The sequence below is a fragment of the Gorilla gorilla genome, chromosome 1 (genome assembly GCF_029281585.2).
Source record: "Gorilla gorilla gorilla isolate KB3781 chromosome 1, NHGRI_mGorGor1-v2.1_pri, whole genome shotgun sequence".
Taxonomy (NCBI): domain Eukaryota; kingdom Metazoa; phylum Chordata; class Mammalia; order Primates; family Hominidae; genus Gorilla; species Gorilla gorilla.
Genome location: NC_073224.2, coordinates 140913732 through 140935767, shown reverse-complemented (window position 1 = coordinate 140935767; position 22036 = coordinate 140913732). Strand labels below are relative to the sequence as shown.

Below are 22036 nucleotides of genomic sequence, written 5' to 3'. Positions count from 1 at the left end.
AAGACACGGAGTTCAAAATTGCTTAATTCCCAGGTTTTCACTAAAACTTAAGGTTACTAGGAATTTAAAATTCTAATTAACATATGGTAACTAAAAGTAGAAATAATAAGGGGAACAACTCTGGATGTGAGAAAAGGAAGGCTTTTTTTAATAAAAGAAGTTGTAAAGTATAAGGATATATTTTTGTTAAAGGAATAAGGGAATAATCTTTGTTCCAAAGTAGAGTGGTTATTCCAAAATGAGAAAATAGGAAAAGTATAGGCCAAAAACTGAATGGATAAGAAAACTGTAGAATATTTGTGGAAGATGAATCTTGTGAAAAGAATTTTATGCGTGATAAAGCTGGCTAAAATTAGAAGGTAACTCTTTATGTTTTTCTAAATAGGGAACATTACACATCAAAAGTACACTGATGCAAAACTAAAATTTGGTCCTCTGTTACAATGACAAGGTTTTCTTGGAGAGTTGATCTGCTCTTAATAGAAAATAGTGAAATGGGTGTTTTTTTTTAACCTTTTAGGTAATTGGCCTAGGAAACAGGGATTCTCTGTTATCAAGATGATTCCCTATGCTTCAAATTTTCTTTATTAGTTCTTTGATTACTTAAAAAAATTGATTCTTCTCCATACTGAAAGAGCTAAGGTTTTCCAGCATCTATATAACTTCCTGTATTTGCCTCTTAAAGTCTTTCAATTATCACTCTGGATAAATGACTATTACTTTACAGTGATATGTAATATTGTTTTGATCAAGTGTTTTAACTACTTTGATACTGACAAACTTCCCAAAATCAAATGCTAAATTAAGCCTTCCTGATCTCAAGTTAACTTTGGGATTTTCCACTTAAGCCCCGGAAAAACCTCTAAGGATATGTCTCTTATGTAGTATAAGAGAGGTATTAAAATAATTAGGCTTATTTGATATGTTAAATTATATGGGAAGCACTTTCAAATATTAAGTGATTTTTCTTTAAGTGATATTTATGGGTATATTACTAATGAGTGTCCTAAAATACTGTATGAAATTCCTAAAAATCTGATCTGTTATTAGTCATAATTTTGGTTTTTATTTTAAAACATGGTACACAACAGAAATACCATATTTCCCTATGAGTTGTGCCATTATCATAGTGAACTCAAATCAGATCTTTAACTATGGTCATTTTAAGTCCTTTTGTCCACAGTTAATTGCTTTATTCTAATGCTTTTCTGAAAGCCTTTTGCAAGCAACTGTAATCCTAATGTGTGATGCATTCAAATAAATTCATGGAAAAGACTCTGACAAATACTGTTTTCTGATAACTTTAGATCACACCATGGGACTGGGTAAGAATTTCTATCACTCTAATGAAGAAACCAGTGGGTTCATGAAACTGTTAACCAAAGGCAAGCAGAATAAAAATTAATTATATGAGATGAAATAAACTAATAAAGAATTATGGATTTTATACTTTTTTTAACATTGCTGATTCTTTTGATTTGTTTTTCTAGGTTTAAGAAAATGTTTTTTCTCTTAAGCTACCGAAAATTTATAGCAATTTGGTATAGTATACTTTCATGAACAAAAAATGAAATATTTACTTTTTCTCCATAACCGATCTCTCCAGAATTTGGAAACTATTCATGGGCATTCTTATTTTTATGGAAATAAAGTTATTTGCACAAGTTCAGTAAGAGTATGTTCTGCTTATAACAGTATAGAGTCGGAAATATTGGTTATATTACCAAAACTTTGACTGGAATGTGGTATCTGAGAAAAGACCTAGAATGAATCTGTATGTACTGCAGGTCAAGTCTAAAGTCCACTTTGATTTGACTTCCCAGCCTTGAGAGGTTTTAAAAAGTCAAATCCGAAATTCTTTGTCAAAAGTTGCAGCAAAGCAAACTTGCAAAGAGCCTATGTGGTCAATCTCTATTCTTGTTTCATTTACATATTCAGGCCAAGTTTAACGAGATTAGACCTATGTTGCAAACAAATTGGTCTTACTCTAATTATCTTTATTATAAATGGGATAACTGTAGAGAAAAAGCTTATGTTTATGAAGAAAAAATATACTATACCTGTTATTAGGTTGTAGCCCTATTCATTGTTTTCAAGATTTATTATCAACTTGTAGGCTAGACTATATCCTGAATTATCTAGTTTCCTCCAATATTGGGCTACAACTCTCTAAGAACAAGATCTGCTTTGTTCCTGAAGCCCTGTAAGCTAAAACTGGACAACTCAATTTAAATTTCAAGGAATAAGTCTCATGCCTGATATGTGGGCCATACTGAGAGCTCACCAAACACCCAATACCATAACCACAGATATTGACACTATAAATTAGGACAAGAAGTTGATGACTTCATGTAGTATACTACTTTTCTCAAGATGTTTGGACATATCATAATAAGATTCTTGCTTCTCTTAAGTTTTCCTTGCTTATGCCTATATTTTTCCCTTGGCAGGACCATGCTATAGTTGTAATTTCACAGTCAGTGCCTTCTGTGGGTAACTTGATGAAATATTGGATTTGACATGCCAAACTCAGATTATTATATGAACTAAGGAATCCTTTAGTCCACCCAGCATGTAACTTTAGCAACATCCCTAACACAACTGCTGTTCAAGTTGTACCAGTGATCCCTTTTATAGAGTAAGACTTCTAGATCTGCTTGTTCTCACTCCTCTTTAATTTAAGAGTCATGGGTTGTCAGATTACCTACTAACTGAACAGGGAGGAGTCTGTGCAGTTGCTGACACTTCTCGTTGCACATGAATAAACACATGAAGCACTGTAGGAACTCAGTTGCAAAAAGTTAATAAACAGCCTATTTGGTTAAAATGGGCAGAATCATCATATGCTCATTCTTTAAGCTGTTCAATTTTAGTTGGTTTGGTTCATGGGGACCCTGGCTAAGAGACATATTCCAAACTCTTGGAATTATTCTCCTAATAATCATAATAGTACTCTCCTTGGTATACTGTATTATCTCAAGTTTTAAATGTTTGCATTCAACTATTCATGGAATGTCAAATGGTCTCTTTGGCTGGAATAGAAAAAGAACTCAAAGAAATGCTTAATCATGAGGACACTGTAACCCACAAATGGTGTGTTAAGACTAGAAACCCAGAATAACAGTAACAGAGTTGTGGTAATGCTCCAATCTACCAAAAGTAAGAGTGTGATCAAAAGAGGAGAACTGTTAAATAAAATGTACAGAACACAGGCTTGGACTGAGCTCCTGCACTAGGCCTAAGGAACCAAACTAAACGTAATCATCCATGCTAAAGTTCCATGTCACCAAGCCAAAACTAAGTTATTTATCTGCCCTTCCAAGAAATCAGAATAAGAGACAATAGCCAAAACCCCAAACAAGCCAGTTCTGGCTGGCATGATAAGAAAGTCCACTCTGCTTTAACCTGTGTAAGAGAAGTGACTGTGAAATAACCAATCTGCTTTTTGTTTTCTGTTTCTTCTTTCCTCAGCCCTTTTATGTCTATATAACCAGACTCCTCTGCTCAGCTCATTGGAACCCACTCTGTTTTATAGAATGAAGTGTTATCCAATTCTAGAATCACAAATAAAAGCCAATTAAGGTATTTAAACCAAATTTGTTGTAATTTTTTGACAGTAGTTTGATTTATAAAAGTGAAAGAAAGATGATCTTAAGTCATCTGATTAATTTCAGAAAAAAATTGTTAAAAAGTGTACAAAGTATATAAAATATCACCCTTGATAAAGAAAGAGCAGGCCAGGCATGGTAGCTCACACCAGCACTTTGGGAGGCCAAGGTGGGTGGATTACCTGAGATCAGGAGTTTGAGACTAGCCTGGCCAACATGGTGAAACCCCATCTCTACTAAAAATACAAAAATTAGCCAGGCATGGTGGTGCACGCCGGTAATCCCAGCTTCTCAGGAGGCTGAGGCAGGAGAATCGCTTGAACCCAAGAGGCGGAGGTTACAGTGAGCTGAGATCGTGCCACTGTACTTCCCCCTGGGTGACAGAGTAAGGAGGCTCATCCCAAAATAAAACAAAACAAAAAACAAAAAAAGAAAAAGCACATACCATACTATATAAATGCTTAAGTAGTGAAAATTTAAAGTTATGAATATATGTGCTATGTACTATTAAAGATATAGGAATGTGAAATAGTAATTACAGAGGCAAAATAAGACTATGTTAAAGATTTTTAAAACAAAATGATGAGTGTGTGAAATATTCTCCATTTGAAGTAAGTGAGATTTATTTTGGACTGTCTTATACAGCTTTGATTAAACAAAAAATGAAATGAATATACATGAGGAAAATATTAGAAATCAGTGATGATTAGGAAATAAAGTAAAACTAAAGACTTGAGTTTTGGAAAAATAATTTGGACTTTATAACCTAGGCCTCTATGGATGGGCAGTACACCTAAATATATTTTCTCATAAAAATTTTCTTTCATTCAAGTGCCCAGGAAATTATTAACAGTCTTAAAGAAACAAGAGTGTCTAAACTAATTTTAATTTCTATTAATTTTATTTTTTTAAATACACAAATATTAGCGTTACTTATATCTACCATTTTAAAGGCATTATGGTAGTCAGGATGTGGTGAGCAAGAAGCAAAAATACGCAAGACAAATATGCTAGTCTATAGGAATTTATAATCTTTTGACAGCCAAAATATGTGTGTATGTAATTAACTATAATGCACAACCATGTAGTATACTACATCATATATACTACATACAATTGGAAGCATTTTAATAATCATCTGATTCCAAGACAGTAAACCCAATTAGATGAAGTTTCCTGGAGTGTTCTCTTAAGGTTTAGAAGCCCAGCTTAGTCTCAGCAGGAGAGAAAATGCCATGATCTCTCAGCAACATTTACTGTGTTCATGAAGCAGGACAGTGTCACCATACTGTGTTTTGCCTATTTGGAAAAAAAAAAAGATGAATCTACTCTAAGGATGAAACAAATTGACCACAAGGTGTCTTTACACCCGCCCCAAGTCTAATGCATTGAGAAAAAAAAATAGCATGCAAAATAGGTACACTTTCTACTCCATTTTCTACTCCATTTGCAAAATAGGTACACTTTCTACTCCATTTGCAAGGTACACTCAAAATACATCATTCAGTAGTGGTGACAACAGTTAAGAACATAAGACATCTTGTGTACAGTCAGATATGGGCAGCCAGAATAGTAGAAGGGACTCATGTCCATGTTATATGAAGTTAAAGATTCTCAGTTCAAGAAAAGAAGAGTCAGAGAACTGAGAAGTAACTTCAAACACTATGAAACCACCTAAGTTGTTCCAAATAACTTCAAAAGGTTGAGTGAGGTCAGTGAGGAGATTCAGAGAGACAGACTTTATTTCACTGGAAGGCAGAGCATCCCAATAGTCAGACTTGATTTTTACATAGAAACAGCTGCCCGGGGGAAGCAATGAGTCAGTATCCTGTCCCAGTTGGAGTTCAAACCTTTGCTAACCAGATAGCTAATGATACAGAGGCCGAAAAAAAAAGGACTAGACTTTCTCAAGGGTTTATAGCTAGTAAGCAGCAGAGCAAGGAGGAACATGTACGTGCCTGCCTGTCAGGCCAATGAGTCACTGTTCATTTCATTTGTCTTGCTTTCTCTCCAGCAATCCATCCCATACCCACAGGTACCCTTTTATCTTATGCAGAATATATAAGATAAGGGAAAAATACAGGCGTTTATAGAAAAGATGGATTACTGTTGAGTAGAAGCATTAAGGAAAGAGTTATGAAAGAGATAGTATTGGAGCTGTCTAAATTAAAGGATGGAAAGTGTTTAAATCCAAATTAAGAACACAGAAAACAACATCAAGTACAGTAGCTCATAGAACTGCTTTCTCAAGTCACTGGTGCTTCCCAGGAAATGGTACCAGGACTGAACCAGTCCTGCTATTATGTTTGCTATTATTTTGAGAGTACTCGTAAGAACAGATTGTGTCCCTTCAAAAATAAATATGAGTTCAAAATATAAATATATAAATGTCTATGCTTTTCTCTTAAATTTATACCACTGAATATCTCTTCTGCCTCTAAGCAGTTGCCAAACTAATGACTATGTCTCAGGTGCAATAGATATTCTATATGTTACTTATACTGTTATATTATGCTATGTGAAAATCACACTGTAAGAATTCAAAATCTGTGCATCAAAAATGGGTAGATTTTGGTTATATCCATAGTGTTCTGCAAGTTTCAAATGTAGTGTTACTTTTTGTCTGAAAAGATTTGATGTTAGAAACAAAAAAGCATCATCATCAAGCCAAATGACATGGGTGTTAAATGCTCTTTTTCCCTGTCTTTTGCTACCTCTTCACTATCACAGTATTTAACTATAAATACAGTATTCAGTAAAATCTTTTGGGACAACAGTATAGTCACTCAGAAAAAACTCTCATAGTAGTCGCATACTCTTCATCTATCTTCCAATGAATACTGCCATAAAGAAAGATTCATTGCAGATGGCCTTAACATCTGTAGGAAATGGCAAAAAATAACAGTATTAGTGAGAAGGGCCATCCCTGTATGAAAAGCACATACGGAACCATTCTGTCGAGGTATGTCACTTCCTTTATGTGGGGTCATAGGTTAGTCACTTAATCTTTCTGTGCCTCAGTGTCCTCATCTGTAAGCTGAAATAACAATAGGGTCTCATAATGCTGATGTAAGCGCTACGTTAGTCAATATGTATAAAGTAGTTGAAACAATGTCTGCTACACAGTAAGTGCTCTATATATGTCAGCTACTTGTGTATTTGTGTTAACTCATTAGTTGCATAACCTTGGACAAGTCATTTAGTCTCTCTAGGCATTGATTTGACAATTATGAGATAAAACTATATAATCTCTAAGCCCTTCTTCATGACTAAAAAGTTCCAGTTATGAAGAAGCATGTTCTCTTTCACACTGGATTCACGAGTCTTTTCCAAAAATGGGATGACAGAAAGAGCCTGATAGTGTGGCTGGAAAAAAGTGTCCACTGGATTCTCATATCTGTATTCTAGATTTAGCCCAGGAAAAATAAAAAGGGAATCCCAAGTATTCATGTGATAAGGAGCCAGAGAGAAGAGGAAATAAAGATCTCTTTGTGAAAGATCAAAAAGATTGTCATATAGTTTTGACTAAGTCTCTTCATTCATTTTAGTAACTGAGCAAGCCCAACACTGTGAAGACACATGTGAAGGAAGAGGACATTGTCACCAACCCAAAAATACTGTCTAGTATTTTTTTAATTGGAAATTTTAGGGGTTCATTTTAAATTACAAGATGAATCCCCAAGTGCATTATCTCTATCCAGGACTGCTCAATTTTGGTGTGTGTGAGAACATAGTGTTCTGCTTTGATGAGATCTCTGGAAATACAAGATGTTTCTGAGTGTAAAAAGTGCTTCTATGAACCCCAGTGTGAGAAAACGCTAAATATGAAATGGATATTAGAAAGTACAGTTTCTGCTGGTACTATCAAAAGCACCCTTCAAAAAAGGGATCACTGCACTAGAACACAATTTACTCAGCACAGAGGTTCTGGTTATATCAACACAAATTCAATTTTCCTCAGAGAGGAAATGCCACGTTATTTTAGTGTTATGCAGATATGTCAGGGGTACATTTGTACATAACTGCTCTATAATTTCATAAGTATTTTATTTCCAGATATTTCTTTGAAAGATTTGAAGGAGTGGTGGGGGCTGAGCTTTATCCTAGTTTTAGGATTTGGAACAAGTCACTTAACCTCTTTAAGCCTTAATCTCAAGGTATGGTGCACATAGAAGGTGCTCACCAAATATTTGTCCGGAGAAAGGAAGGATGAGAGAGGGAGGGAGAAAGGAAAGAAGGGGGAAATGAAGGGAGAGAAGGAAAAAAATGGAAGGAGGGAGGGGAGAGGGCAGCAAGAATGGAAGCAGAAAAAGTTCCCTCCTTTACTCTCCTCTTTTGGTACTTCCATTCTTTCCACACTGTTTCAATTCCAAGTGTTTTAGATATTTCCATGCCATGCCAAACACAAAACAGGTCATCAACAAATTAATGAAAACTTGAAAAATTCAATAGACTAGCAAATGTAATTGTGGCAATATGGCAAATAAAATTCAATCACTTCCACAATTATTAAGTTATCCATTAGCTAACAAATTTTGTATGTCTATTCTAGAAATAATGAGGACAAAGAAGACCTAGTTCCTAAGTTATGAAGTCTGTAATTTACTTTAAAACACTTCACCATAATCTGTCTGATATGTATGTACCAGTTTGTTTATATTCTGATTTAAGGAGTAGTCAGCTAAAATGCTATCAAAATGCCAAGTCCTACATAGTCACCAGCATTTTATCAGAAAGGTCCCACTCCAAAGTCTTTTTGCTATCTGCATGTTAATTACCAATGATTTAATTAGCATTGTGGATGTAAAAAAGAATTTTTCATTGATGAAAGTAATGACTGAATTCGCATGATGAATGCTAAAGATGAACTCATTGGTAAAATCAAAGATTTTCAAAAGAAGATATACTTGCAGCCAACAATATGAAAAAAAGCTCAACATAACTAATCATTAGAGAAATCCAAATGAAAACCACAATGAGATACCATCTCACATCAGTCAGAATGGCTATTATTTAAAAGTCAAAAAATAACAGATGCTGGCAAGGTTGCAGAAAAAAGGGAATGCTTATATTCTGCTAGTTAGAATGTAAATTAGTTTAACCATTGTGGAAAGCATTTTGGTGATTTCTCCAAGAACTTAAAACAGAATTGCCATTTGACCCAGCAATCCCATTGTTGGATATACACCCAAAAGAATATAAATCACTCTATCATAAAGACATATGCACATGTATGTTCATCCCAGCACTATTCACAATAGCAAAGAAACAGAATCAACTTAAACACTGAGCACATACGGACACAAAGAAGGAAACAATAGACACTGGGGCCTACTTAAAGGTGAAGGGTGAGAGGAGGGTCACGATCAAAAAACTACCTATGGGATATTATTCTTATTACCTGGGTGATGAAATAATCTGTACACCAAACCACTGTGACATGCAATTTACTTATAACAAACCTGCATATGTACCTCCTGAACTTAGAATAAAAGTTTAAAAACAGACTTTCAAGCTATGTGGGTTAACTAAAATAGCTTGGAGATACTTCCTACTCTTGAATGAATAGGGTACAGGACTCTACTAAGGCCTGCACCCTCTCCCCCAGTGGCTTATTCTTAATGGATTTAGAGTCCAGCCCTTGGTTTAAAATGGTTTCTGCTTGGAGCATGTCAACTTGGGGACCCAGAATCCCACTGTGGCTGTGCCCACACTTTCATACAGGATTCTTCTCAAGGACAGAGAGATGGGAATTCATTGAACTTAGAGAACTTAGAGAACGGAATATGTAAACTGTTGCTTAATAAATTGTTATTAAATAACTATGCACAGCAGAATTTGTTCTGACAGTTGAATTTAATTCATTATAACATCATCACCATGAACTTCAGTTGGTGTCTGGATACCTTATCTAGTAAAAATAACCTAAAAGCTGGGCATGACCAAATTGGCTTGAATCAGATAACACCACATGACTTTGAGATGCTCAAGTCTAGTTATGGAAATGTAAATAAAATATAATATAAAGTATAATATAAAGTTATCTGAGTTTCACAACTTGTATAAATGATGAAAGGATCATAGAAGAGAATGCAGTTATTCAACTGAAGAGTCCAAGAGACCTACATAAAGGCATTGGTGCTAGCTTGGAAGAATATATCAGAATATTCCAGGAAGTTGTTTTTTGGTTTTGTGGGGGTGGGGGAAGCATAATAGAGGTGAGAAGAAAGGAACATAAAAATGAATTCATACAAGAAACTACAAATGTATTATACACACACATACACTACCCCCACCCACACATACATACACATGCTTAACTCTTACATGTTGTATCAGTGAGAAAAGCCCACAATAAATTATCTACAGAGTTTTAAATGTACCTGGCCTGGAGAATAAAACTCTAGAGTCCTGTTTTTGCCACCAAAAAAAAAATATGGTGATTTTACTGACAGTGATTCTTAAACTACATCTGTCATAATAAGACTAAAAAAGTAACCAGCCTGCTGAGTGAAAACTGGCATTCTCATAAAAAGTTTAAATAGTACTGAATATAGAACTCCACTTCACATATGTTAAAATATCTTTCATAATAATGATACTCCTTAGGATTTTCCAAAGTCTGTTATACGGGTGCTGCTAATTATAGGTTAAGATCCTAACTCTGACCTCAGAACTTACCTTCTCAACCTGTATAAATGGGTATGATCAGCTGGGAAAATTTAGTTCTACTGGCTATTCCACTGGTCTTAGGAATCAATAAAGTTTTATCTTTAAACATAGATTATTTTCTTCTTTTTATGTTTGGTTGTAACTAAACTTATATATTAACAAGCATGTGGATACTGTAAAGAACATATTGATGTATACTCAATATGTTTTAACTCTCCCTTGCCTGCTAGGAATGCCATCATTTATGCTATAAATCAAATCAGTGGGCAACTGCAGCCAACAGAGCATTGGACCTGAAGTAATAGGTTCAGATCCTAGATATGTCATTTACCAACTGGAGCAAATTGCTAAAGCTCCCTGGATATGTTCCTACATATGCTATCTGAAAGGATTAAAGAGTAAATGGTTTACCTCATTCATTCAACAAAAATGATTAAGTACACATAATGTCATTTGCTCTGCATTATCAATAAAAATTATTAGCATTTATGTTAAACAAACTAGCTATCACTTATCAAGCACTTAGTGCATGTAAACATTTAACTCTTATCAGGTATCAGGTTAAGTATTATCTCCATTTTACAGATTAAAAAAACTGAGGCTTGGATATGTAATTTTAAGTATTTTTGTCTGAACTTCCGAAGGGCAGAGATATGCCTTATTTACTTTATAAGCCCAGGCAATAGCACTATACCTATTACATAGTAGATACATTGTCATCTTTCAGAACTTTTGCAGATAATGTGTTTGTGGCACAGTACCAATTTAAAAATTAATATGATACACGACATACTTAATACATGGTATCAGCTATGCTCCCTAGAAACATTATTTATTTCAAATTACAAAATGAACGAGATGATTCTTTCTAATCATGCTGACAATACTCAGAGCTTATTGAAATATTTTGAAAACAGCCTTGGGTATTGCATTAATAATTAGTTAGGAGACCATTTTACATTTTTTTTTAATCTTTGCTATTCTTTCTATAGGAAAATCAGGAAAAAAAAGTATAAAAATCTTACTCATTTTTCCACACCACAGACTAAGGCTGGCAAAGTAGTGCTGCAAGCAGTGCTAACCATCTCCAATGACCAGGTAGCTACATAACCCATGTAACCTGCTCACATTATATTTTCCTTATATGTATGAAGTGGTTTATTGTCTCCACAGTGTTTTCTCAACCATTTCATTCTCACAACAGCACTGAAAAGTAGGAAGAAATAAGTCAATATTTTTCAGATAAGGAACTGGCAAGAGAAGCCACATGGATAATGAGCAATGAAAGACAGAGGGAGAGACAGGAACAGGAAAGAGAGAGAAGGGTGGGAGAGGTGAAGGGAGAAAAAAACACTAACTGGTGTTATGGGTCTTCGCTTTTCCCTCAGCATCACCATCTCCTTAGCAGTATGCAAAGGAGAGAAAATAAGTGGAAAAAGAGACAAAGAGGAATGAAGAGAAAAAGGGAAAAAGAAAGGGAGGGAAACAGGAAAGAAGGGAGAAAATAAATGAGTATGAGTGAAAGTATCTAAGTGAACCAAAATCCTAAGAGACACAAGAAGGAGTCACTGCACCCCCAAATCTAGTGCCAGCTCTCATTTTAAGAAACATGCCTTAGAAACAGAAGTACCTCCACCTCTCCATATACCACGGTTTGCAGATCTAGAACCAGAGGGTGGTTCCACATAAATGTGGTGCTTATAGCACTGTAGTAGTGTGTGTTACTGAGATGAGACACATGCCTTTAAATCAAAACAATAGAAATATCTTTGAATCCCTTCTGCTGCCACCTACTCCTCTACAACATTTCCAAGCTTAATAGGAAACAAACGATTTCCTACACCACCCATTGAAATCATCATCTACAACAGAACACGAAGTTTTCCATCAAAGCAGGAACATTGAAATCGAGGATAAAAGGTTTGAGAAAATTTTGACTCCTGGTATTGAATCGCTATGAGTAAAATCTTTAAAGACTAATTAACATGTTAGGATAAAAGTATATAACAAAAAATGAAATGCACAGCCTTTGGTGATTCTGCCATTGCCATCACGGGACTCCAGATTGGTCATCTAACCTCTTCCAAATCTCTTTCATAAATTTGTTGTGAAAATTGATTACATTAATGAATTTAAATAATTAGAGTCTGACATACAGTAATCTCACTAAACTTCTATTTCTCATTTATAAAATAAATATATTTAATGTTAGTCCCCAATATGATTAAGGAAAGTACTATTCTGGGGAGTATTAAATGAATCAATGGGTTAAATGCACCTAACACAGTGGCTGGTGTATAAGAAATGCATGACCAATTTTAGCTAATGTTAGCCCACTTGGACAAACAGAGGAGTCACCAAAGATAGGAATCATTAATTTCATTCTAAGAACTGAATTCTGCTTAAGTTTTGCTTTTCTTCCTATTCAGACTCCCAATTTGTGAGGGTCAGTAGACTAAACTAGGTGGTTTCTATCCACATTTAATTTCTTACCAGCCTTGGAATCCACTAACAAACAAAAGTAGTTTGCTAGGTGCTTTAGAGAGGTTTCCTGATTAATCAACACAGCCTTGGAAAGCCTAATAGGAGCTAACACGTATACAGCTGGGCACTGCTCTGATACTTACACATGTTAACCCATTTCATACTCAGTAATCCTGTGAGGCCAGTACTTATATTTACCTCAATTTTACAATAGAGAAAACGGAGGCATGGAGAGGCTAACTGGCTCAAATTCTCACAGCTGGAAAGTAGCAGATCTGGCCTTCAAACCCAAGAAGGCTCCAGAGTCTGTGATCTTAACCTGTGCATGTACTGAGTCTCCAAGAGGTGGGTGTTTTTATGTTCAGTTTATGAATGAGAACATTTTGACCGAGGTTACATGGCTAGTAAGTGGGAGAAACCAGGATAAGAATCCAGACACATCTGAAACCCATGTCTGTGCTTTTTCTCCTACACCACACCACAGAAATGTTCCAGGAATGGGGATGGGCAGTGATGCCCAAGGCAGGGTTTGGGGAAAAAGAGGTCTATGGGAAAGCTTTAGGCAGGTTGATCCAATGGGGAGCTCTAGGTATGAGATGACTTTCTATCATCTATCTGTACCACATACAATGACGCCAGCACCCTTGGGATAGCAGCAGTAGCTACATTTCTCAAATCTGAGGCTCCGGGTCCAGAGGGAGCTTCCTGGAGTGGCAGATATAAATAATCTGAGATGTACCTTACTGTTCAAACCTGCCGTGCTCAGTGTCCGGGGCTGCCTTGGTTGGTGCTAGTTTTCTTTATCTTTATTCTAGCTTTGTGAAGATGGTGATCTAGCTTCATTTCCTTTAAATCATCTATGTTGCTCAGAGATCTAAGGAACAATAGCTGCTAGTGGCCACTGTATCCAAATTTGGGGAGCAGAAACCACTGTCATCACCAGTTCTTTTCATCAATGAACACCAAGGATCACTAACTAAACCTATATCTGTACAAGCAATGTCCAGTGCTCTGGCAAATGCTATACAGAACAAACTGAACAGTACCTATTTTCAAAGAGTTTATAAACTATATCATCTGTGTAAATAAGCCCAAATTACAGGCATTTTCTGAAAATGCAATTGAAGTAATATTAGACAATGCAAAATAAACTTGGAGATGAAGAGTTTGAAATTATGTACTTTGATAACATTAGAGTCCTATATACTGCTACCTAAAAAAATGTCCTAAACCACCACCCATCAAACTATATCTCTGCTAAATTCCTACCAAACTGAGACAATCTCTCAGCCTGGCATGGCATTTCAGGTCTTATCAATGTGACCCCAGACTTCACCTTCAGAGGTATACGCCATTTTCCCCACACACCACTCTTAGAAACAAACAAACCAACTGCTGTTTCAAGAGTGCAGTCTCCATTTGCTGCCTCCAAGGGGTTGTTCACGGAGCTGTTCACGGAGTGATGTCCTAACTCAAATTCCATTTCAGTCTCTCCTTCAAGACACACCTTAAATACCACCATCTTCTCCATGAAGCCTTTCCTCATGTCTCCAAACAAAAGTGATCTATCTCCTCCTCTTCTGAACCACTAGAGGTCTTTTTGGTATATACAGATGCATGGATATGCATATGTACATACATATGTATAACTTCTGTCATAATTACTTATATTATGATCTGTGGTATGTTTATCTAATTTCACAAATTAGACTGTAAATGCCTTAGGATCAGTTACTACGGTTTACTTCTGAAGTTGCCTTTATAACCTCTACTCAGCCAGATATAATGCTTGGAACACAGGAATTCAATAAATTTTTACTGAACTATTATTTTCTTAATAACAATAATGTTAATGATGTAGTGAACTCTTATGGAGTATCAACTATGGACCAAAGATGACATTTACATATTATAACTAATTTGATATTCAAAACCTTGTCAATAAGGGAATTGAGGCTTAAAGAGCTTAAATAGATTGTTCAAGGTTACACAGAAAGTAGAGTTCCCAACTCTTTTTTTTTTTTTTTTTTTTTTTTTTTTGAGACAGAGTCTTGCACTGTCGCCCAGGCTGGAGTGCAGTGGTGTGATCTCTGCTCACTGCAAGCTCCACCTCCTGGGTTCACGCCATTCTCCTGCCTCAGCCTCCCGAGTACCTGGGACTACAGGCGCCCGCCACCACGCCGGGCTAATTTTTTGTACTTTTTAGTAGAGACGGGGTTTCACCATATTAGCCAGGATGGTCTCGATCTCCTGACCTCGTGATCCACCCACCTCAGCCTCCCAAAGTGCTCAGATTACAGGCGTGAGCCACCGCAACCGACCCCCAACTCTTAACAATGCAGCAGAGTGTACTTTGGATTTAAATCCAAATTTACTAGACTCGGAACCTGAGCCCTAGTCAGCATTATATAAAAGTGATAAAATTCAAAATATATATTGTTTTTAATTTTTACATAAATGAATTTAGGAAGTATGAAACAAATCTGTAGACTGTGGTAGTGAGGAGAACGACTTTTCAAAATTACCCTCAAGAACTAGAAATGAGTTTGAAAGTTAAAGATATATATATATATATATATATATGAAGCTTTATTATTACAGGACAAAAAATGTAAAAGAGACTATTTGAGGCATTTATTTAGAAGAACGATTCATGAGCGAATTGAATTTTCATCCTGTAATAGAAAAACCACACTTGAGAGTATGACAGAGTAGGGGGAGAATTCTGGGTGTAACATTCTTAGCCTTGGTCCTTGGAGAACATACTTAATCTTTCTAACCCATCATGTTCCCAAATATTAGATAAGAATAATAATTATTGCTTTCAGAGATAATGCAAATATTAGAAGGATATAAGGTATGTAGAAAGTTTATTAGAGTATATGGAAGAAAGTAGTAACTCAACAAATGATGGGTACTGTTAATATTATTATTATTATTTTGATGCCCAAGTGAGCATGCTAACCCAGTGTTCTTGAGAAGAGTGGAGAGGCAGAGCTGCCCTTACTGCTCCCAGCTCCTCACATGGTGACAGAGTGCACTATTCCTAGAAGCAGAAGGGAAAACAAACGCCAGCAGCACAGCTATCCTCCCAAACCTACCAGTTCCTTCTCTTCTAAACTGATTCCCAAACCCATTCTCTTGTACCTAAAAGAACTAAAAGCCAAAACATCGAAATCAAGTTGGATTCTGACTTCAGAAAAATCTATCCACTTATATTCTCAATGCCTGCCTGACCAGCCAGCTTCCACCTTCTTTCAGAGAACAAGCTCTTTGGAAGCAATGGAAGTCGCATGGCATTCAGGCGTCAGTCCTATAGGCATACAAATGCCATACCCACCTTTTTTTGTTTTCAGATATTCCTTATTATCTGAACCTCACTTTCTTCAAATATTAATTGGAGATAATATCTCCTGAAAGAGCTGCTCTGAGAAATATATGTGACTATGACTATTCGGTACCCAAAATAGAGTAGGCACTAAATAGTGACTAATTCATTCTTTTTCTCCGTCCTACATTCCCCCTAAGTGGAGAATCATCCACATCTTTGGGTGAGTGTGCTCTCGTCTCTAACTAGCACCTGCCACCATGATTGGATGGTTAGGACTGAAAAGTGCTATCTTATTTAAATAAGACATAGAATGGTAATTAAAGGATGAGTTACAGACATTATTGATTATAGCTATGACCAAACCAATGAGCTGAAAGTGACAGGCTGTTCCTTTTTCTTTAAAACAATCCTTGAAAAATATCTGAGCTATTTAGTCTCCTGGAAAAAATGTACATGGGAAACCCCGATCTCCAGAAAGTAAAAAGGGCCCCCAAAAATCGACCTTTTTTTTTTTCTCTGCCAGCTTGTCAAATGAAGAAAAGAGAACACAAACATGAAGGCTGGATTTGGGGCTTCTAACACATTTTAGCAACTTATTTTACATATATATATATGTAAAACATTATCTGGGGCAAGGTCTAACACATTTCAAACCATTATGACAGAGGCAATTTGCGGTCAACTATCACAGGACATGTGATAAAGTTACTTTAAGGTTATCAAGAAATTCCTTGATTTGTTCACTGATTTCTATCTTATGTGTTAGGAACTTTTCATTATTTTACTAATTAGTAAGTCATTGCTCCTAAAATTAAAAAAAAGATGAATATCCAAACCTAATGGATTCAACAGACATTCTTAACATTCAATTTACACATTTAGCTACTGAAAATAAAACTTCATTCTTCCTTTCCCCTTCGTTTTCTTATTTCCCGTTTGTTATCTGTTGAGGGAGAGAGAGAGCGCACATCACAGGAAGGGAATCTCCAATACTTTGTCAATATTAAAGGAACCATAAAATATCAGGTTTTCTAAAGAAACACCAACAATTCTCTTAAGAATAAATAAGTAGCATATTCACATATGTAAATTACTATAATAAAATTAATATTATTATGTGTAACTTATCCCCAATAATTTCATATGTATATATGTAGGTGTGTGTATACACGTGCGTGTATCTGTATAGTCATTCTTTCTCTCACACACACATACACTCAATAAATCCAAAAGGCATGCTCTGTGAGGTTCTAAGAGAAAAGGACTTAAATTGCCCAGGGAGCGGAGCAGCCTTTAAATAAATCTGAAGTGCTCTTGTAATTGAGGTACAGCTCCTGCTTTTCAGCAAAGCACTGGTGCTGAGTCCTCTTCATTTAGAAATTCTCAAATTCTTTTTTCAGATATTTGTTCCCTGGTCAGCTTAGTCCCATTGGCACTTTTCATCTGAAAAGGAGGGAGGTGGCGAAATAGAAATACGTGCCCCGACTCGGGAAGCGGGAGTCTCTTCCACACCCCAGCAATTGATCCCCTCTCTCCTCGCCGGCCCGCCCGCCGCTGCTCTTCTTCCAGGCGCAATAGAAGAGGGGACAGTGAGCGAGTCAAGGCCACAGAGTGGGTGGAATCAAGGTTCACCCCCAAAGCTCACCTCCTTTGCAACCCGGATCCCCACTCCTCACCACCTACGGCCCCTCTTCCCTTCCACCCCCGCCCAGTCACCCAACGCTGAAGCCACCGCGGGGTGTGCGGGGGTGACGTGTGGGAAGAGCTGGGGGCTTCCTTCGCACCCACCCCTCACGCGCCCTAGAATGTCCTCTGGAGAAGGGGCTGCCCATAACTTGGAGGAACTTAGAAGGCAAAACCTACTGCGCCCCAACCCTTAGAGGGTCCTCAACCCCGAAGGCGAGGGGCGAGATCAGGGAGTCGGCGACGAGAGCGAGCGCCCCCGGGCTTACCACGAGCACAGGGACCCCGGCGGCCAGCGAGTAGAGGAGCACGGGGGGCACGGCGCTGCTGTCCTCCGGGCCCGGGTAGGGTTTGCGGTAGGCGCTGTCGTGGCAGAAGAAGCCCTGCACGTTCACGGTGAACGTGTCCGTATACTCGAAGTAGTACGCCAGCATCACCGTCCCTGCCATGATCACCATCTGGAAATAGAGCATGCTGCTGGTGAGCGCCGCGGGCAGCAGGGGCATGCACGCCTCCCGGGCCGGGCCGAGCCGAGCCGAGCCGAGCGGGCGGCCGACGCGGTGGGCCCCCTCCCCGGTCCGCCGAGGCAGCCACCGGGGGCGCGGCGGCGGAGGCGGCGGGAGGACGAGGCGCGGGAGGCGGGATGGAGCCGCTGGAGGAAGAGGCGGAGGCAGGTCCGGGCTTCGAGGCGCCGGCAGGCTGCAGAGGAGGCGGCTACCCCCAGACGAGCCCCCTCTCCCCTGCCCGCCCCCTGCCCGCCGCAAGCGCCGCCCGCCCCGGCGCAGGGTCGCGAGGGAGGGCGGGGAGTCCCGGGCGACGGGCAGCGGCCGCTGCGCCCCTGCACGAGACCATTCGAGAAGCAGCGGCGCTGGGTCAATCCCCCAGGCTAGCCCGGAGGAGGCGCTGCGTGGGCGGACGGGGCGCAGCCGGCGGGACAGCGGCACCTGTACCCCTCACAGGGCGGACGCTGTGGGGCTGGAGAAGCTCCTCGCGGGGGTAAAATCAAAAAGGGGGGAGGGGAGGCAGTAGAGATGGAGCTTCCAGAAACTCTTCCGAGGCACCAGCTGAGAGGTTTAAGAAACCCGCACAACGCCTGGGAAAATGGTGCGTGGACGCGTCTTCCCAGCGCAAAGCCCACCAAGGCGCAAAGTGCCGATGCGGCGCCTAGAGTTTCAACCGGTGCGTCCAGCCTGCATCCCTCGAATTCCTTGACCCAGCCCGGGGCTGGAGCCTGGCGGTGGTTTCTAGGCGCTGTTAGAAAAATCTCAGCGAGGTTTCTTTGCCTCCTCTGCAGCCTCCTAGGGCTTTGTATATATATATATGTATATACAAATAATAATAGAAATCATAGCCCAGTAGCTCCCGAAGCATCATCTCTTGTACAGCGGCCCCTTCCTGGATCCATGCATTCTCTTGCTCATCTTTTCAGTCTGTCTTTATTAGCTGCTTATGAGAGGAGGCATTGCAGATTCCAGGCACTGAGCGGTCCCAGCCACCAGGGTAGGAAAAAGGACTATTTGCCTCATCTCGTTATTTATTCCCTGAATTCCAGGGAACTGCAGGGATTCCTCAGGGGTCGGGATAAAGGAGAGGGAGACCAATGCTGGCTCACAGCACATGCATACAAAAATTCATCCGTCCATGGCTATCCACGCCTGTGCGTGGGTATGTAACTAACTATGGAACTGCATATATGCAAGGAGCCCGTTCTGTCATGCCATGTGGGTCCCTGTTGCAAGCTTAGTCAGCAGACTCTCAAGGGGTCTTTCTTTGAGCCTCAGGCTGACACTCCTCTACTCCAGTGAGCAGGTGAGGAAGCATGAATACAAGCAAGAGGAGGAAAATATTTTTAGAGCCCTGCCCTGCTCATTAAAACCTGGAATCACCTTAGCAGGGTTCTAGAATGTTGGTTCATTGTAATAGGCTGTAGCTTGATGAATTTTAGAGGTGGGCCTTCATCATCAGGAAAAACAAAACAAAACACTGTTGGCTTAAAAATCTGTTGAAATTTGGCAAATGATTGGTAGTTTTGGGATGGGATAGTAAAGGCAGTGTGAGTTTCTTTAATGTAGTATTATACATACCTCACCCTCCGCATTGTTGTAAACATAATTCCACAACTAATTACTTAGAGCTACAGGATAGACAACACTAAGCAATGTGTATAACAAGCAGTTTTGGGCAGTGGGAGTAAGCTGTTCCAAAATGGACGTGAGCAGCTTATATTATGAAAATATAACTACTACAAAGATACATGTTTTAAGGCTTCATTAAGAAAATCATTCTGAGACTGTAAGGGTATTTAAACTGGTACTCTGGTTCTAAGTAGGAATCCCCCCAAACTATCTCATTCGCTGAGGAATGCCCCTGAATGCCCCTGAAGTCTTGTTTATAGACATTTTTCCAATTTTCGGAAGAATTATGTTAATTTTTAAGGGCAACTCATTTCTTCAGTCTAATGAAAGTGCGCATTATTTTCATAATTAAGACTCATTGTATTGCGTTGTTAATGTGTATGGAGTGCCCAGCACAGTAAATGCAACACAGCAGAGTCCTTGTCTGACCTGTTCACTGCTGTGTCCCCAGCATGAGCACTGCACTGTATTGCACATTATGGTTACTTAAGAAAAATTTGTCGAGTAAATAAATGAACTGACTCCTCTAAGAACAATGGGAAACTGTTTTCACGTAGAAAAGTTGTCAAGGGTTAAGGAGTCAGAATCCGGATAAACACAGCCCACATACTTACATGGTCACACTGAAGTAAAAGGTGTAAGTTCAGCATAAGAGCAGTGACTCTGGTATTGCCTCAGTGCAAATGCTAGCTCTGCCACTTACCACCTCTGGAAGCCTGGGCATGGTGTCCGAACTCTTTCTGCCTTAGTTTCATCACCAGTAAAATTGAGATAATACTAGTACCTAATTTACAAGGTGGCTATAATGATTAAATGATGCTAAGCTTATTATGTCTGGCACATTTTGTAAAATTTAATTTCTAGACATAAATGTATCTAACCTACCTTAAGTAACTCGGCATTTCAACAGCCATCACCAGTCACTTTCTTCTCATTTTATTGCTTACAGAATGATTCTGGTTGAACCCATATTTTTGTAAGTGTGCAAATATTTTTATAGATTTGTGCACCTTCTGTCTTCTCCTTTAAATGCTATCCATCTCAGGAATAAGATATTATATTCCTTCAGAATTCTAATATCCCCCATTATTTGTCTGTTTTAGATGGTGAAAGAATGTTGTTGACTGATTCATGGCTGGATAACAATCCAGTGCTGAAATTCAAAGTTAATATTGAATCTTAACACATGTTATAAGGATACCAGTATTAAATTCACCTTCCATGAATATTTGAGCAGACTAGATATTCATAGAAGTGGTTCAGGGTGGATGAAAGAGCATGAGTTATGTGCCCTTGGGCTAATTCCTTTACCTTCCTAAGCCTGAGCTGCTTTGGGGGCAAAATGAAGTAATTTTTTTAACGTTTGGGCTTATTTTGGCAATTAAATGAGAATATGTGAGCTACCTGGTCCAAAGTAGGCACTTATTTAGATGTTTCTTCACTTTATTTTCTATTAAGTCACTTAAGCTAATTCTTTTCCAAAATATATCTTTCCAACTGCAAAGAATCCCTTGGAATCCTGCCTCAATTTTTACTTAAGTTTCTGGCTCTTTCTAGATGAAAAACAGCACTACTGGTATTTAATCCTTTACAATCCTGCCTGAGTCCTTAATTTCATTCTTAGGCACATCACTGTGCTTTCAAATGTATTATAGCTGTCAGTCTTAGCAAAACACTGTCTTGTCCTTCAAATTGTCCCTATCTCAGCTGCTACCAACGTGAATACTCTAGATTAAAAATGTGGAATTTATAACTTTTATTTTCCAATTTCTCATCATTCATATTATAGTTATATGTGCATGACTTAACCACTCCCACTTTGTTTCTCCGCCATAAAATATGAACCATGGTAAATGTTAAGACAAATCTTGGGAGAAACATTTATCAATTCCAACACCTCTCTCCACCCCAATACTATATGCTCTTGGAAGAAGATGAAGATGCTTACAAGAAACAGTTCTCTCAATACATAAAGAACAGTGTAACTCCAGACATGATGGAGGAGATGTATAAGAAAGCTCATGCTGCTGTACCAGAGAATCCGGTCTATGAAAAGAAGCCCAAGAAGTTAAAAAGAAGAGATGGAACCATCCCAAAATGTCCCTTGCTCAGAAGAAGGATTG

At 38.4% G+C, this 22036-nt stretch overlaps 1 protein-coding gene and 1 long non-coding RNA gene across 3 annotated transcripts in view; one reads left to right on the top strand and one right to left on the bottom strand.

Annotated features, from left to right (window-relative positions):
* The window catches only part of PLPPR5 (phospholipid phosphatase related 5), a 112474-nt gene extending 93819 nt beyond the window's left edge, over window positions 1–18655 (bottom strand). Inside the window, exon 1 of one of the 2 annotated variants that reach the window (XM_019020746.3) lies at window positions 18048–18655. In XM_019020746.3, the coding sequence (XP_018876291.1) occupies window positions 18048–18284 (237 nt within the window). In that variant the 5' untranslated portion in view covers window positions 18285–18655. The remainder of the gene's footprint in view (window positions 1–18047) is intronic. The other variant, XM_004026185.5, reaches the window with a different exon arrangement.
* The window catches only part of LOC134756905 (uncharacterized), a 145492-nt gene continuing 141344 nt past the window's right edge, over window positions 17889–22036 (top strand). Inside the window, exon 1 of the long non-coding RNA XR_010130345.1 lies at window positions 17889–18258. This is a non-coding gene — a long non-coding RNA (uncharacterized lncRNA). The remainder of the gene's footprint in view (window positions 18259–22036) is intronic.